Raw genomic sequence first — 19256 nt, forward strand, 5'->3', positions numbered from 1 at the left:
CCTGGTTAGATCCTATGCTAGTTCTCCAGCTGTCTGACCAGGAACCTTGAGCTCCCACTTGTTCAGGTCATCAGTTTCTGTGGGTTTCCCCATTCTGGTCTTGACCCATTTGCTCATCACTCCTCCCACTCTACAACTGGATTCCAGAAGTTTGGCTCAGTGTTTAGCTGTGGGCGTCTGCTTCTGTTTCCATCAGCTACTAGATGAAGGCTCTAAGATGGCATTTAAGGTAGTCATCATTCTCATTATAGGGGAAGGGCATTTAAGGTAGCCTCTCCACTGTTGCTTAGATTCTTAGTTGGGGTCATCCTTGTGGATCTTTGGATAGTTGCTTAGTGCCAGATTTCTCTTTCATCCTATAATGGCTCCCTCTATAAAGGTATCTATTTTCTTGCTCTCCTCTATTCATCCCCCAACACAATCTTCCTCATCCTTTATGTTCTCCTGTCCCCTCCAGACAAACATGGTATGTACTCACTCATATATGGATATTAGACATAGAGCAAAGGATCACCAGCCTATAATCCACACCTCCAGAGAAGCTAGGAAACAAGGAGGACCCTAAGAGAGACATACATGGTCTCCTGGAGAAGGGGAAAGAGACAAGAGCTCCTGAACAAATTAGGAGCACAGGGGCTTTGGAGGGAGGGAGGAGAAAGGTGATTAGAAGCTCTTGTTTCTTATGAATGATTATCTTCGCTCTAACAATCTTGCTCAACATACCAATAGGCTGTTTTTTCATTTCCACTAATTTTCTTAACAAATTCTCCTCCCCAATATTTAAATTTGTTGTAAAATCCCACTCAGTGCACCTGGGGAAGCAGTGAGCTGGTTCATATGACCTTAGAGACAATCATTGTAATTATCCTCGACATTGCCCTGCTTCTTCATAGATAAGCTGAATTGCCTTCTCTGCATTTTCTTTAAACACCTCAATAGTTTCAGAAATGCAATTCATTACTGGACACATTCACAAACCATGACCACTCGTCAGCTGTACCATCTATTGTATCTCTCTGGTTAGTAGACATCCTTCTGGACAATATTACCCACATCTACAAACAGAAGGAACTCCTTACACACAACCAGAAATTTTCACTGAAGAAATCGTAAGGAGTGATTTTCGCCAGATATGAACTCTTTGAAATATAGTCCCAAACTGCCAGACATGATGTGCTCATTGGTGCAATCATGTCATGACTGTTATTTGAGTAGCCAATTGTTCTGTAGTTGGATTTGAGCCCTTTCCAAAATAGTGTCCCTTGAGTCACCTTCTTAGGGTTTCAAACATGCCTCTATGAGCTTCATCCACTCTTGGGTCTAAAACTGTGACCACTGCTGACCATTCTCTTCCCCTGAAGAATCCTGAAAGCAATGTAGTAAGGCCCAGTTTCCATAGGTCACAGCAGTTAATAGACATGGAATGAATACCACATTTCTAACAAGTTTGTATTAATTTACTTCAAATATTGTCTCATTAAAATGAGTGACTTCATTACAATGGTAGTCTTCTTGGTCATTGTCACACTTGTGCTGCATCTAAGCTAATGAATGTGAATTGAATTAGTAAGAAACGATTTTAAAAGCACTGATCAATTTTTTTTTCTAACTAAAATTTGATTCATGTGTGTACAAACTTGTTAGTTCATTTAATACCAAAAATCCAAAAAGCATTTACTGCTATTCTTTTCAAGTTACTCCAGGAACTTTTCACCTTCACACTTGAAGACAGATTTTTCCTTAAGTGTCATTATGCTCAAGTACTGATAAGATTTTATATGTCTTGCCTATTCACAGTTTTTCATATATAACATTTTCTTTCATGTCCCTTTAACAAAAATCAGGAAAATGTAATACCACAACTAAAGGCATTACAAAGTTCATGTAATTCTGGCAGGGCAAAGAACACAAAGCAAACAAATCTACTAAAATGTCACACAGGGATAGAACTAATTTGAAATATTTTAGACATAATAAATGTAGTACATGAACTTAAGTTGCCCCTTAGTATTAGTAAATGAGAATTTAATAACTTTACTGTATGGAAGATAAAGCTGAAGATGAAAAGAACCAAACCATCTTGTAAGTCAAATAATACTGCTTCCTGGTTATCAAGAAAGACAGCCAACCAACCAATTAATGGAACACAATAACTAGTAAACCAAGTGAAAAATCCCATCACTTAAAAAGACATTTGTATTAAAGAGTTGGGGAAGGTGAACTGGGATTTCATCCTTTAGAAAAGTGTTCCCAGATAGTTCTAGGAGAGATGGCTCCATGGGTAAAATACTTGCCCTGCCAATTGTGATGACCTGAGTTCAAATCCCTATTACCAACATTGATGCTGTTTGGTGGCCTCCCAGCAATTCCAGCACCTGGGAGTATCTAGGGAAAGATGTTTAGCTTGACTAGCTTAAAAGGTAGGTTCTTGTTTTAGCTGAAAGCAACAGGGAAGGGGAATCATAGTAGTTGGCATGACCAGAGGATGAGAGATAGGAGCTAGGCCAACTGTCGAGAACAATCTCATGTAGAGCATGACTCAAAGGGGTGATGCTGATATGCCAGCAGATGCAAGTACAGGAAACCACAGTTCTTTCTGCCATCTTGATTAGCCCTCCTCAAGCACTGGTCTTGTATCATTCTCCAGGCTACAGAAGTGTTCCATGTTGACGGCTGACTCAGGGGACCCTTCACTTGGCCACAGACCCGCTTACCACCTCCCATAAGAAAAATGGAGGAAAGGTAAGAGGCTTTTTTTTTTTAATCTGTTTCCTTAGTCGGTGACCATACAACTACATCTTGAGTGGGGAATCTAAGGAGTCTTGAGTTTTCCTGAAGACATCAGGAGGTACAAAAGTAATTTTTTAGCAGTGTGGGCTGGCTGACTTGATGTTGGGAGATTGGAATCCTGTGAGTCTCGGCAGTAACTACTTCTTGTAATTTCTCCTCATTCTGCTGTCATCTCAAATACTCAAATGTTCTGTTATTGTGAGAATTTTGCCACTTTCCCCGACTTGCAAGCAGTATGGGTACAGGCACCCTCTACAAAAGCACAGTTCTGTCAGTACCTCGGTCATTGTGTTTCCTACAATGCAGATTCTATTCCTTTGTATTTCTGCCTTAGTAGGAAACAGATAGTCTAAAAATGAGTGACTGAAATTAACACAGTTAAGTGTAATTTATCAACAACATACACATTTATGGAAAGTTACACAAGATGTTAAACCCAACTCCAACTGAAGAAGAACACTTGGAGTGAGGGGATGACTCAACAGTAATAGTCATCTGAACCAAGATCTGGGTGTTCCTTTAGATGTAGGAGTAGGTCTGTGTTAACACAGACATGCAACTAATTTTATTCCTTGATCAATTTGTGATTTGATAATTTGGTTTCTGTATACAATAAACTTTGATTACCCCCCTCTTTTACCTCTCTCTCACCCATTTTAACTTCTTCCTCCATCTCTACTAGTCCCTTTCCCAGATTCATCATATTTGGTTTGTTCTTTATATATCAACAGACAAGAGAAACATGCTTAATGTTTCATACCAGGAAGGGTATGTAGCACCAGGAAGGGTATGTAGCTTGATTGGCAGTTGATTGCTCTCAGGAGGTGAAACATGCCTTTCTATGGTCTCCTGGCTTTAGTTTATAGCAATGTAAGGTGAAAAGTAAAAGACACAAAAACTGATATTGGGGTTCAAACTTCAAGCTGATGTTCAGAAGAGCAGAGCAGCTGGCCACTAGCTCTTACCTCTAGCTCAGGCTGAAAGTACTGATCCACTAGCTCTTTACCAAGTCTCAAACTACTGCCTCTCCTCAGTGTGGATGGAGAATAGATTTCCCAGCTGTCAGTCTGGGGTCCATGAGATCTCAGAGGTCAGCTGTCTCTGTGGGTTTCTGTAGCCTGGTCTTTACCCCTTTCCTTATCACTCCTCCCTCTCTGCAACTGATTCCTGGAATGTGGCTCAGTGTTTAGCTGTGGGTGTCTCCTTCTGTTTCCATCAACTACCAGATGAGGGCTCTATGATGGCATATAAGTTAGTTATCAATCTCATTATCAGGGAAGGGCATTTATGATAGCCTCTCCACTGTTGCTCAGGTTGTTAGTTGGGGTCATTCTTTTAGATCTCTGGAAATTTCTCTAGTGTCAGTTTTCTCTTCAAACCTATAATGGCTCCTCTATTATGATATCTCTTTTCTTGCTCTCCTCTATTAGTGCCCCTACTCAATCTTCCTGGTCCCACACGGTCTCCTCTCCTCCCCTTCTCTTTCTCCTAACTCCTTCTCCACTCACTGCCCTCAATGCTCCCAATATGCTCAGGATATCTTCTCTCTTTCCCCTTCTGTGAGGGAACATCTTTGAATCTCTTAGATTTCTCCTTGTATCCTGGCTTCTCAGGCAGTGTGAACTGTAGGCTGGTGATCCTTTGCTCTATGTCTAAAATCCTACATGAGTGAGTACATACATGTTCCTCCTTTTGGGACTGGGTTTCCTCACTCAGAATGGTTTCTTCAAGTTCCTTACAATTGCCTGCGAATTTCAAAGATTCCAATTTTGTTTGTTTGTTTGTTTGTTATTTCCCCCCTGCCAAATAGTATTCCATTGTTTAAATGTCCCACATCTTCTTTATTCATTCTTTACTTGAGGGGCATATAGGCTGCTTCCAGGTTCTTGCTATTACAAATAATGCTGCTATGAACATAGTTGAACATATGTCTTTGTTACGTGGATGTGGATCATTTGGGTATATGCCTAAGAGGGGGATTGGTGGGTCCTGTGGTAGACTGATTTCCATTTTGCTAAGGAACCGCCATACTGATCTCCAAAATGGTTGTACAATTTGCATTTCCACCAACAGTGTAGGAGTGTTCCCCTTTCTCCACATCCTCTCCAGCATGAGCTGTCACTGAAGTTTCTGATTTTAGGCATTCTAACAGGAGTAAGTTGGTATCTCAGAGTTGCTTTCATTTGCATTTCTCTGATGGCTAAGGATGTTGAGCACTTTCTTAAGTGTGTTTCAGCCTTTTTGGATTCCTCTCTTGAGAATTCTCTCTTCAGTTCTGTACCCATTTTTTTAAATTGGATTATTTGGTGTTTTGGTGACTAGTTTCTCGAGTTCTTTGCATATTTTGGAGATCAGCCCTCTGTCAGATGTGGGGTGAATATGTTTTCCTAGTCTGTGGATTGCCTTTTTGTCTTATTGACTGTGTTCTTTGCCTTACAGAAGCTTCTCAGTTTCAGGAGGTCCTGTTAATTGTCAATCTCAGTCTCTGTGCTACTAGTGATATGTTCAGAATGCGACCTCCTGTACCAATTTGTTCCATGGTACTCCCACTTTGTCTTCTAAGAGATTCAGTGTAGCTGGATTTATGTTGAGGTCTTTGATCCATATGGACTTGAATTTTGTGCATGGCAATAGACATGGGTGTAAGGTGTAAGATTTTTCCGCCCGCCATCTAGTCTTGTCCCGCCGCCGCACCAGCCCCAGTTAACACACAGAGACTCTGTATTTGATATAATGCTATTAGCCCGGTACTAGATTCTTATCGGCTAGCTCTGTCTTAAGTATTAACCCATTTCTGCTGATCTATGTATTTTAATGTGGTCTTTTCTTACTGGGGGGGGAGCCGGCCGGCATTCTGCTTTGTCCAGACTCTCCATGTTCACTTCACTTACTACTTCCTAATCTTTCTTTCCTATTGGCCAACAGTGCTTTATTCATTAACCATTATGAGAAACATATATTCATAATGGCATCTCCCATCACATGGGTCTATTTGTACTCTTTTATACACCAACATCCAGTTATGCCAGCACCATTTGTTAAATATGCTTTTCTCTTTGCATTGTATAATATTACCTGTTTTAACAAAAATTGGGTATTTCTGGGTGTGTGGGTTAATATCAGGAATTTTGATTCAATTCCGTTGATCTATCTGTTTATTTTTGTGCTAACACCAAGCTGTTTCAGGACCATAGCTCTATAGTAAAACTTGAAGTCTGGGATGGTGATGCCTCCTGAAATTCCTTTATTGTATAGTGTTGTTTTGGCTATCCTGGGTCTTTTGTTTTTCCATATGAAGTTGAGTATTATCCTTTCAAGGTCAGTGAAGAATTGTCCTGGGATTTTTGATGGGGATAGCATTGAATCTGTAGATTGCTTTTAGCAAGACTGACATTTTTACTATGTTTATCCTACCTGTCCAAGAGCATGGGAGATTTTTCTCTTTTCTGATATCTTCGTTAATTTCTTTATTTAAAGAAGCAAAGTTCTTGCTATATAAATCTTTCACTTGTTTGGTAAACATTACCCCAAGATATTTTTATGTTGTTTGTGGCTGTTGTAAAGGGTGCTATTTCTCTGATTTCTTTCTCAGCCCCTTTATTGTCTGTATATGGTAGGGCTAATGATTTTTTCTAGTTTATCTTGTATCCTGCCACTTTGCTGAAGGTGTTTATTAACTGTAGGATTTCCCTGGGAGAATTTTTTGAATCACTTATGTAAACTATCATATCATCTGCAAATTGTGAAAGTTTGACTTTTCTCTTTCCAATTTGTAGCCCCTTGATTTCCTTTTGTTGTCTTATTGCTCTAGCTAGAACTTCAAGTACAATATTGAAGAGATTTACAGCCTTATCTTGTTCCTGATTTTAGAGAGTTAATGTTGAGTTTCTCTGCATTCAGTTTGATGTTGGCTGTTGGTTTACTGTATATTGCTCTTTATTATGTTTATGTATGTTCCTGTTATCCTTGATCTCTCCAAGACCTTTATCATGAAAAGTGTTGGATTTTGTTGAAGGATTTTTCAGCATCTAGTGTGAAGATCATATTATGTTTTTTTTTTCAGTTTGTTTATATGGTGGATCACACTGATAGATTTTCATATGTTGAACCATCCCCGTATCCCTAGGATGAAGCCTACTTGGTCATGTTGTATGATTTCTCTGATGTGTTCTTGGATTCGATTTGCCAGTATTTTATTGAGTATTTTTGCATCAATGTTCATGAGGGATATTTGTCTGTAGTTCTCTTTCTTAGTTTTGTCTTTGTGTGGCATGGGTAATAAGGTAATTGTAGCCTTGTAAAAAGAGTTTCTTTCTGCTTCTATTGTGCAGAACAATTTGAGGAGTATTGGTATTAGCTCTTCCTTAAATTTCTGGTTGAATTCTACACTGAAGCCATCAGGCCAGGGGCTTTTATTTATTTATTTTTTTGGTTGGGGGGGCTTTTGATGACTGCTTCTGTTTCATTAGGGGTTATAGGTCTATGTAAATTAAATTTCTCATCTGTACTTGATTTAATTTTGGTGAATGATACTTTTCCAGAAATTTGTCCATTTCCGTAAATGTTCGAATTTTGTGGAGTACAGTTTTACAAAGTATGACCTGAAGAGTCTCTGGATTTCCTCAGTGTCCGTTGTTATGCCCCCCTTTTCATTTCTGGTTTTGCTAATTTGCATGTTCTCTCTCTCTCTCTCTCTGCTTTTTATTTATTTATTTACTTTAGTTTGGATAAGGGTTTGTCTATCCTGTTAATTTTCTGGAAGAACCAACTCTTTGTTACATTGATTCTTGGTATTGTTTTTCCTAGTTTCTACTTTATTGCTTTTAGCCCTCAAATTGATTCTCTCCTGGTACCTACTCCTCCACGGTGATTTTCTTTCTTTTTGTTCTAGAGCTTTCAGTTATGCTGTTAATTCTTTTGTGAGTATCCTCCATTTTCTTCATATGCGCACTTAGTGCAATGAACTTTCCTTGTAGCACTGCTTTCAAAGTGTCCCATAAGTTTGTGTATGTTGTGTCTTCATTCTTGTTGAATTTTAGGATTAAAGGATTTTCTCATATCATCTTTGAGGGCCTCTATCATTTTTATGAAGTTATTTTTTAAGTTGTTCTCTTCTGCTTCATCTGCTTTGGGGTGTTCATGTCTAGTTGGTGTAGAGTCCCTAGATTCTGGTGGTGTTATGCTTTTCTTCCTATTGTTGGGTGTTTTCTTGTATTGCCATCTTCCCATCACTTCTTCCAGTGAGTGCAGGTGGAATCTCTTTCTCCCTACCCTGTTCTTCTGGTGGGTGTAGGTGGGTCAGGAGTTCAATGTCTGCAGTTCTGGATGATCCAATCTCTCTTGGAGGTCTCTCCTCCAGCAGAGGGCAGGTGATATGTTCCAAAGATCAGGTGAGTGTCCTGAAGGTGGTCCTGCATGAATAGGCGGGTTCAGGGTGCTCAGAGCAGACCCACAAAGTTCCACAGAGGTGGAGGGATTGTTGTACCTGCACTCTGGCCCAATGCTCACCCGGAGCAGTGGGCCCAGGATCACAAAGTGTGAGGGGCTTTCTTTTCTTTTCTAGGCGTTTTGTGGTACTAACTTGCTCTAAAACATTTGCAGGAACACTTACTTTAAATTTGTAGCTACTGTTAGGTTTGTGATTATTCATTTGCTATGTGAAAAGTCTCAACTTCTCATTGTTTCTCTACAGATAAATAGACACTTAGGATTTAGTAGCAGACAACAGATAAGTGCTTAATATCCTCAAAGGCTTTCCTGATTTATAGTTTTAAATCTGAAATGCAGACAGGATCACATCAGCGTTCAGGTCTGGTTCTTTTCATACTGGTCTTAGCAAGACTTGGCATTCCAGTCATTACTCTCATTCATGATTTCCGTATTTTCCAAGTTGATAACTTCCCCCTGCCAGGACTGAGAGAGGCCATGGTTCATGTTTCTGGCTTGCAAGTTTCTGCGCCATAGAAGACCAGTTTTAGGGACCCACACTGGACAGTGTGCAGAGCGAGAGAGTTAGGGGCACTCAGTTCTAAATGAGATGTCTTTATCAAATCTGTGCCCTCAAGGCTCAGGGGTCTATGTGAAAGAGGAAGGGGAAGACTGGGAGAGGCAGAGGTGATGGCTGACCCAAGGAAACTTCCAGACACAAGACGATGTGCGTGGGAACTCACAGAGACTATGCAGCACACACAAGGCCTGTGCAGGTCCAAGCCAGTTGGGATCCCAGCACTGTGAGCGGGAAGTGGACCAGGCTCTCATCCCTAATGGAGACCATCTGCAACTGACAGGCTTTCGGAAAGGAGAAATCAGTTTTCCCCAGTGGACTCTCATTCAGTTTAGCAACGGTGCTACAGGGCAGGCCTCATGCCCAGGTGTAGATAACCAACCAAAACAAACCTGATGGTAATTTGGCAGATTCTCTTGTCTCACTTTGCTTTGCTGGAGTATTTTTTTGTCTTACTGATTTTTTCTTGTTCATTTTTACTTCTATATTTGTGTTTTTGTGAGAGATTTTGAGTGTTTGTTTCTTGCTTCTTTGTTGGGTTTGTTTGTTTGTATGTTTGTTAGTTTTTGGTTTTCAAGACAAGGTTTCTCTGTAGCTTTTGGAGGATGTCCTGGATCTTGAAATCAGAGATCCACCTGCTTATGCTTTTTGGGGGCTGGGATTAAAGGTGTGTGTCATCAATCAATAAATAAATAAATAAATAAAATTGAGGACCAGTTTTATGACAGAAGAAGTTTGGGTTCCCATTTTTGTTTCTTTCTGACATAGCTCCAGACATTGATTGTCTATACTGGGGCCACCAGCTACTCTCACATCAGTACAGGACAGCCCAAATAAATACAAACTGGATTTAAATTAAAGTTCCAGAATCACTGGTTTGGATACATTACTTTCTGTCCTCAATCCTGTTTCCCCTCTCTATGAACCAGCTCAGTTGTTATCACAGAGCAGTCTGGTCCTGGGAATCAAAACGTACACAGCATGTGCTAATGTCTTTTTATTTTTTATTTTTTTGCTCGAGGAACACGAGTGGAGATTTCCTAAGCAAGGATTCCAGTGTGCCAACCTGGGAGACTCCCATCACAGGACCAAATGGAAGCATCTACAGCGATTACAACTATTGTGGCATCATGTCTCAAGTCATGTTTTCATTTTGCCTCATCCTTGTTGTGGTGGGAATGATGGCAAACGCCACGGTTCTGTGGTTTCTGGGCTTCCGCTTGCACAGGAACGCCTTCTCTGTCTACATCCTCAACCTGGCCGTGGCTGACTTCCTCTTCCTCTGCTTTCAGTTTGTCTTTTGCCTTCTTACTTTCATTGACATCTTCTACACCATTTCCATCTACATCCCTCTGTTTTCTGTTGCTGTGTCGATATTTGCTTATTTCTGTGGGATGAACATTCTCAGCGTCATCAGCATCGAGCGCTGCCTGTCTGTCATGTGGCCCATCTGGTATCGCTGCCAACGCCCCAAGCACACGTCAGCTGTCATGTGTGCGTTCATTTGGGCTCTGTCTCTGCTGCTGACTCTCCTGGATGGGAAGACATGTGGCGTGCCATTAAGTAGCTCTGACATGTTTTGGTGTCGGATATTCGATTTCGCCATGACTGTATGGTCAGCGGCTTTAGTCGTGGTTCTCTGTGGGTCCAACCTCACCCTGCTGGTGAGGGTCTTCTGTGGCTCACGCAGGGTTTCTGTGACCAGGCTGTATGTGATCATCGTACTCACAGTGCTGTTCTTCCTGCTCTTTGGTCTTCCCTTGGGGATCTACTGTCTCTTCCACAAATGGATTGGGGACTTACATTATGTTCAAATTTGCGATTTTTATTTTGTGACGCTATTCCTATCCTGTGTTAACAGCTGTGCCAACCCCATCATTTACTTCTTTGTTGGCTCCATCAGACACCGTAGGCCCCAGCAGAAGACTCTGAAGCTGTGTCTGCAGCGAGCCCTGCAGGACACCGCTGAGGAGGAGGAAAGTGGAGAGAGAGGTTCTTTGGGAGAGCCTGGAGAACTGTAAACGGACTAGGTCAGCAGCCGGGGGATGCGCTGATCAAGTCGAGAGAGACAGTTTTCCTTGTGTGTGGCCTATTTTCTTTCACACTATCTTTGAGTCTGTCACCTGGCCGCAGCCAGTTAAAACAATCATTTTTGTGAATGTTGAGTGACACAAAATGTTTTAAACCAATACTGACTGTAGCATTTCTGGAGCTGTCTTACTCGGGGCGTGGTCATCTCCTTTTGATGGTGCTCCTTGTAAGTGCTCTGAGGTCAAGGACTGCTCCTACTGTTCCAAACCCTCCTTCACCAGAAGATTAAAGAGAAAAGTGCAGGAAAGGGTCGAATGTCTTTAGTCATGAAATTTATAGTGGGTAAATGAATTTTATAGTTTACAAAACTTCCTTTTAAAAACCGTTTTTCCTTTAGGGTTTCAAGAATTAAATAGATATAACTTATAACCCCGGATCTTTTAGTTTATACAGGCGAGGAATTTATGCAAGTATAGCCTTTCTTACAAATTGCTTAGTAAGCAGATATATACTCTCAAGAGATATCGGTATTAAATCTCTTATCACCCAGTGGAGTTCTTGCTTTTACTATGTTCTGCCATTCTCTGAATCAAAAGATTCTGGTCAGTTTTTATAATGAGGTCCATCATCATCCGTGCACATTGGAAGGCAGAGGGAGGCTGCCCTCTGTGGTCGCCTTCACGATGCCTTGCTTGCCATTGCATAGTCATTTGTCTCTTTCCCTAATCCCTTAAAGACACATTTCCAGAGAGGTCCTTTAGACTACGTTTCCTTGAAATCAAAGCTGCTTCACATTTATGCTATTCCCAGAAGCCCATAACATTTACCACGTAATACTCTGCTTATCTGAGTAACATTTTCTATAAAATAGTATTTCAATTTTAAAGCTGACGTATGGGACACTGTCAAATGAAGAAGAATTGAGAGAGCATAATATGAACAGATCAAAGGGGACAAATCAACAAAATGTCTTGTGCGTGTGAGGCTACAGGATGTAGAAGCAATCAAGGCAAAGAACTATCTCTTGCCTCTCTGCATTTACATTTCCTCTTCAGTCATAACTCAGCCTCTGAGGTCAGTACTGTCCACGTTTCTGTTCTGAACTAAGATTTAGAGCGCAATTTGGAAGACTGTAACATGAAGATTGGTATACGCATGGTGGAATGGTTTCACTGGTGGAGATACGTTGCTGAGGGAATACACTCTAAGCCCATTTGATTCCCACCCCGTCTGTCTTTTCCTTGTGGGTCACATGTATGCAGCCAGCTACTGCTTCAGTGCTGCACCTGCCTGTTTGCCGGCCTTGTCCCGTGCTCTCTGACAGGTGGCCTCAAACCCTCTAGAACGACAGGTCCCCAAATCAAATGTTTTCTATGGACTGGCCTTGTTCACGGTGTCTCATCAGAGCAACTGAAAATGAACTAAGACAGCCATTTCATCTTACATTCCTGTTACTCAATATCATTGACCTATGCGTCTCCTTTTCTCCCCGTTACCATGAGACTTGTTGACTGTCATCATATTGTCATTATGTGTATATTGACTCTTTAATATACACTCCACTTGTAACTTACGTGAAATGTTTCTCTTTACATTCATCTTGTATAACATAGCACAATGCACATTAAATTACCCATGGTACAGCAAATGGCAAGGTCTCCTTGTTCTTAACATTTGAGTGATCATATTCTGTATGTGACTACTGCAGTGTCATGGTCAGCCCCTCCGCTGTTCCTTGTCTGGGTCACTCCTCTGCCTTGAGTATTGTGAATAATTATATAATAAACATGTAATCCATACCTTTTGTGTAGAATGATGTTTATGTATGTATGCATCACTTAATTTTCCAAGCAAAATAACTTCATTTTCAAATAGGCATCTGGTGACAGAATATTTAGAACTTTATATCATTTTATTTTGAGGTTACCATGGTTTCCCCTTTATTGCCTCTCTCCAAATCCTCCCATATCTCCCTTCTTTCTTTGTTTCGCATTAATGGTCTGTTTTTATCAGTAATTGTTGTTACATTCGTACACATACATTTACTCCTAAATATAACGCGCCTAGTCTGTATGTTATTTTGACAGTTGACAGTTTTCTATTGGGTAACCAGCTGGTGTTCTATTTCTAGGGGAAAATTATTTCTCCCATTTTAAGGCCTTGCGGTCTTAACCCCATCCAGTTTGGCATTCCGTTGTTGCTGTCCTTGTCCAACTCATGTTCAGACAATCATGCTGGTGAGACTGTGTGGGTATAGCTTTTGATATTAACCAGGGACGCAATCTCACAGCAAATTTCTAGATCCTCCTGTTTTAAAATCTTTCTGCCACCTGCCTCGCCTCTTCTACAATGATACCAATGCCTTAGGTGCACAAGTTGCATGCATCTATTAGGACCGGCCTCCCCAACTGCATTTTGACTGGTTGTGATCTTGTGTATTGGTTTCTGTCTGTTGAATAGAGAAATCTCTTTGATGAAGGGTGAGGACTATACTCATCAGTGGGTATAAGATAAAAATCTGGTTTAGTTCTCAGGGAAGGGGCATTCAGGTCAGTTACCCCTCAGGGGCTCTGTGTCTAAATTGCATGGTGTCCTCAGCAATAGGGTCTTAACTTCCACCTCTGGGAGGGAAACCAAGAGAAATACCCTGTATGTTTTAGGGGTCTCTTAGTTGACTCTGTTGGTATTTGTTGTTAAATACAGGTCTCTATATTTAGTTTCTGTATGAATATGCATATTCATATATGTAGATTATTATTAAAAAGCTCACAGCTCTTACATGTTTGGGACCTTTCACTCTTGTATTTATGGGTATTGAGCACAGGTTCTCATGCACAATGAGCTCCATTCCCACCCTTATCAAATATTTCGAATTTTTTGTATTCCAAATCTTTTTCTTTGCTTTGGTTCAATTGAATATTTATATCACTACATTTCATTATCTGTACTGGCATGGAATTCTTCATAATATTTATTTATGGGCTGGTTCAGGGGCAGAGACTTTCATATCCATCTTGATGACCAAAGCTTTACTTCTAAATTCCACAGGGTAACAGTGGAGAATTAACTCCTGAATTAACCACAATATCTATGTGGTTACAGTAACAAAAATACAGAAACATGCACAATATGAAACTTTCAAAACTTTAAACATTCATTTATTTTCTATCCTAGGATTTATTATGTGTATTTTAAGTGAATAAATTTAGAAGTAAAGCAGTATTTTGGCTCAGTATGATTCTGAGCAACTATTTCCTCATAGTCACATAAAGATACACGGCTATTATCAACAGCTAAGGAATTTGGTGAAAAAGGAAAGTCTCATTGTGGTATGATTATAAAAAAGGGCATAGCAATGGGGATGTAAAGGAAAGAGTTGATTGTAATACTTCTGTCTTGTAACTCTAGCCAGCACATTGTGGACAGGGATGCTACAAGCTTAGGGAACTGACAGAAAATTACGTCTAGGTCAGCATGTCTGCCTGCTGAAGCTCTGTATTGGGTAGAGACCCCCTTGACCACCTCCAAATCTTTGTTCACAGTTGAGCCACTAGAACAAGATTTGTAAAAGGAAAGCATCTTGCTTTAATACCCATCCTCCAGTGGTGAGTGGCCAATTGAAGGAGGAGCAAGACCTAACCTGTTGTGCGGAAGGCAAGGAGACTCATAGAGCTTTTTATTTTTCTTTATTCTTTCTTTTTTTTTTTGAGCTGGGCACCAAGCCTTTCAGAAAAAGATCTAGCTCTAGTAGAAAAAGAAGTTCCAAACATGAATTGTATTGAAGTCTCTGGTTGCACAATGTGTGGTAAGCCCTAATGTACTGGAGTTAAGGCACATGAAGAAACAGATCTCTTTGTCCTGGAATGTTGTACCTTGATGGTAAAATTTTATATTTGGGAGATCTGTCATGTAGACCACAGGGTTACATAAAAGCACAGTCCAGATAATAACTACTTGAGCCAGGGCTCATTGTCACATGCTAGGGTCACAAGTCCTTCTCAACAGTGTACGTCACATGCTTTCATACTATTTCAGGACTGTGCTTATTTTGATGGGCTGTGAGTTCATTGTATGAGAAGCTTGGTGTCATTCTGGGCCTTCAATATGATATCAGAACCAAAGCTAGTCAATAATCAGAAATTATTCTCATATCACTAACATCAACATCTATGACTACAGTCCTGTGATGAGCCATATATGTGAGACTATCCTGGTGCCCAAAGGATGCTTATGTGTATGGGTAATTAAATAGCATACCAACGCCTTCTTGACACAGTAAAAAGACATATTAAATGGGGAATTTCTAACAAATGCCTAAAGAAAAAAGTCAAGAATATTTCAAGGAAAAATATAGGATAACAAGTTGGGGCAGTGGGTAAAATTACAGGTCTTGAGAATGGAGAAGAGTATGATAAAATGCTGCCCATTCTCCATGCATGGCTGTTCAAAAACATGAAAATGCAGCAGCTGTGCATACCTCACAAGACCAAGCCAGGTAAAAACTCTGATTGGTCTCCAGTCACTGTCAGTAGCATAGCAAACTGGGGCAGCCGCTATGGAAATGAGTGTTGAGAATTCTCGAACACCTGGAAATGGTCAACTGTGTGACCCAGCTACCGTACTCCTTGACACGTGCCCATATTACTTGACATCCTACTCCACAGATATTTTCCCAGCCACGCTCACTGACACTCTATTAACAATCATTAGGAAATGGAAGTGACCTAAATGTCCCTCAGCTGGTGAATGGATAAGGCACAGGTGGACAGTGCTCAACTATTAAGAAAATGAAATTTACAGGCAAATGGATGACACCTGGGGACTATTACAGCGTAAAATAACACAGATCAAGAAAGTTAAACATGTGGTGGAACTGCCCCACCACACGGGTAACAGGAACACACCTAAACATAATAAAAGCAATATACAGTAAATCAACAGCCAACATCAAACTGAATGGAGAGACGTTTAAGACGATTTCTCTAAAATCAGGAACAAGACACTCTTTTCAATATTATAGTTGAAGTTCTAGCTAGCACAATAAAAAACCAAAACAAAAGGAGAACAAGGGGATACAAATTGGAAAGGAAGAAGTCAAACTGTCGCTACTTGAAGATGATATGATAGTTTACATAAGTGACCCGAAAAACTCTACCAGGGACCTCCTATAGCTGATAAACACCTTCAGCAAACTAGCAGGATACAAGATTAACTAAAAAAATCACTAGCCCTAATATATACAGAAGATAAAGGGGTTGAGAAAGAAATCAGAGAAACATCACCCTTTACATTAGCCATAAATAATATAAAATATATTGGGGTAACACTAACAAAACAAGTGAAAGACCTATATATCAAGAACTTTGTGTCTTCAAAAAAAGAAATTAAAGAAGATACCAGAAAATGGAAAGATCTCCCATGCTCTTGGATATGTAGGATAAACATAGTAAAAATGACAATCTTGCCAAATTCAATCTACAGGTTCAATGCAATCCCCATCAAAATCCCAGCACAATTCTTCACTGACCATGAAAGGATAATACTCAACTTTATGTGGAAAAAGAAAAGAGCCAGAATAGCCAAAACAACCCTGTACATTAAAGGAACTTCAGGAGGAATCACACACCTCTGCCTTTAAGTTCTACTACAGAGTTATAGTCCTGAAAACAGTTTGGTATTGGCACATGAATTGAAAATCCTGATATAAACCCACACACCTAAGAACACCTGATTTTTGACGTTTTAAAACAGCTAAAATAATACAATAGAAAGGAGAAAAGCATCTTTAACAAATGGTGTTGGCAGAACTGGATGATGGTGTATAGAAGACTGCAGATAAATCCAAATCTATTTCCATGCACAACATTTTAGTCTGAATTGATCAAAGACCTTACATAAATTCAGCCACACTGAATCTTTTATAAAGAGAAAATGGAGGCACTCTTGAACAAATTGATACAAGAGACTTCTTTCTAAACATAACAACAGTAACACAGACACTGAGATCAACAATTAATAAATGGGACCTCCTCAAACTGAGAAGGTTTTGTAAGGCAAAGGACCCAATCGACAAGACCAAATGGCAACCCACAGATTGGGAAAAGATGTTCACCAACCCCACATCTGGCAGAGGGCTGATCTCCAAAATATACAAAGAATTCAAGAAGGTAGTCACCAAAACACCAATAACCCTATTAAAAAGTGGGGTACAGAACTAAATATAGAATTCTCAATAGAGGAATCCAAAATGGCTGAAATATACTTCAAAAAGTGCTCAACATCCTTAGTAATCAGGGAAATGCAAATCAGAACAACTCTGAGATACCAGGATGGCTAAAATCAGAAACACCAATGACAACTTATGCTGGAGAGGATGTGGAGAAAGGGGAACACTCCTCCACTGCTGGTGGGAGTGCAAACTCATACAGCCATTTTGGAGATCAGTATGTTGTTTTCTCAGGAAAATGAGAATCTGTCTACCACAGGACCTGGAAATTCCACTTTAAGCATATACACAAATGATCCACAACCACATAACAAAAGCATCTGTTCAACTATGTTCATAGCAGCATTATTTGTAATAGCAAGAACCTGGAAGCAACCTAGATGCCCCTCATCTGAAGAATGGTAAAGATGATGGGGTACATTTACACAATGGAATACTAGTGAGTGGAGAAGAAACGATGGAATCTTGAAATCTGCAGGCAAATGGATGGGACTTGAGGAAACCATCCTGAGTGAGGTAACCCAGTCACAGAAAGAGGAACATGGTATGTACTCACTCATGTATGGATTTTAGACATAGAGAAAACATCACCAATGTATAATTCACACAAGCAGAGAAACTAGGATACAAGGAGGAACCTAAGAGATTCATACATGATTCCTCACAGAAGAAGAAAGGAACAAGATCTCCTGAGCATATTGGGAGTGGGAGGCAGTGAGTGGAGTGGGAGTTAGGAGAAAGAGAAGGGGAGGAGAGGAGAACATGTGGGGCCAGGAAGATTGAGTCAGGGGACAAATAAAGGAGAGAAAAGAAAAGATACCATAAAAGAGGGAGCCATTATAGGTTTGAAGAGAAAACTGACTCTAGAGAAATGTCCAGAGACCTACAAGGATGACCCACAACTAGCAGACTGAGCAACAGTGGAAAGGCTACCTTAAATGCCTTTCCCTGATAATGACATTGATAACTACCTTATCCACCATCATAGAGATCTCATCTAGTAGCTGATGGAAACAGAAGCAGACACCCATAGCTAAACACTGAGCCAAACTCTTTAATTCAGTTGCAGAGAGGGAGGAGTGATAAGCAAAGGGGTCAAGACCAGGCTATAGAATCCCACAGAGACAGCTGACCTGAACAAGGGGGAGCTCATGGACCCCCAGATTGATAGCTGGGAAATCAGCATTGTACTGACTTAGACCCCCTGAACATGGGTGTCAGTTAGATGACCTGGGCAGTCTGAGGAACCTCTGACAGTGGAACCAGGATGTATCCCTGGTGCACAAAATGTCTTTGGGAGCACATTCCCCATGGAGGGATACTCCTTTAACCTAGAGACAGGAGGGAGGGCCTAAACCCCACTCCAAATGACTTGACAGATTTTGGTGATTCCCTCCTGGAGGTCATCCATCACCCTCCCTGTGGGGAATGGGACAGGATGGTGGGTCGGGGGCATGGGAAAGAGGGAGAGGGAACTGGGATTTATATGCAAAATAAGATATGTGTGTGTGTGTTTATAACTAAAAATAAGACAAATGTTAGTGCCAGGATGAGCATAATAAAAATGTATTCAAAAATATAAACAAAACAAAAACAAAAATAAGTGAGGTAGAGAACTATACAGAGAATTTTCAATAGAGGAATCCAAAATGGCTGAAATACACTTAAGAAGGTGCCCAACTTCCTTAGATACCAGAGAAATGCAAATTCAAAAACCTCTTAGGATACCATCTTACTCCTGTCAGAATGGCTAAAATAAAAAGCATCAAAGACAGTTTGTGCTGGAGAGGATGTAGAAAATCGGCAAGACTCCTCCACTGCTGGTGGGAGTGCAAACTCGTACAGCCACTTTGGAGATCAGTATGATGGTCCCTTAGGAAAATGGGAATCAGTCTACCTCAAGATCCAGTAATTCCACTCTTAGGCATATACCCCAAAGATGCACATTAATACAACAACGACATCTGTTCAACTATGTTCATAGCAGCTTTATTTCTAATATCCAGAGCCTGGAAGCACCTGAAATGCTCTTCAGCTGAAGAATGGATGGAGAAAATGTGGTACATTTACACAATGGAGTACTACTCAGTGGGGAAATAAAAGCAGTGGAATCTTGAAATTCACAGGTGAATGCATGGAACTAGAAGTAATCGTCCTGAGTAAGGTAACCCTTGTCTCAAAAAGACAAGCATGGAATGTACTCAC

The 19256-nt window shown here is 40.4% G+C and overlaps 1 protein-coding gene across 1 annotated transcript; it reads left to right on the forward strand.

Moving 5' to 3' along the window:
• The first annotated feature begins 9924 nt into the window (after positions 1–9924).
• Positions 9925–10815, forward strand: LOC127213787 (mas-related G-protein coupled receptor member B2). Its single transcript, XM_051174244.1, has one exon. The coding sequence runs from the start codon at positions 9925–9927 to the stop codon at positions 10813–10815; it is 891 nt and encodes a 296-aa protein (XP_051030201.1).
• Positions 10816–19256: the final 8441 nt, after the last annotated feature.

Source organism: Phodopus roborovskii, unplaced genomic scaffold (assembly GCF_943737965.1).
Source record: "Phodopus roborovskii unplaced genomic scaffold, PHOROB, whole genome shotgun sequence".
Lineage (NCBI taxonomy): Eukaryota > Metazoa > Chordata > Mammalia > Rodentia > Cricetidae > Phodopus > Phodopus roborovskii.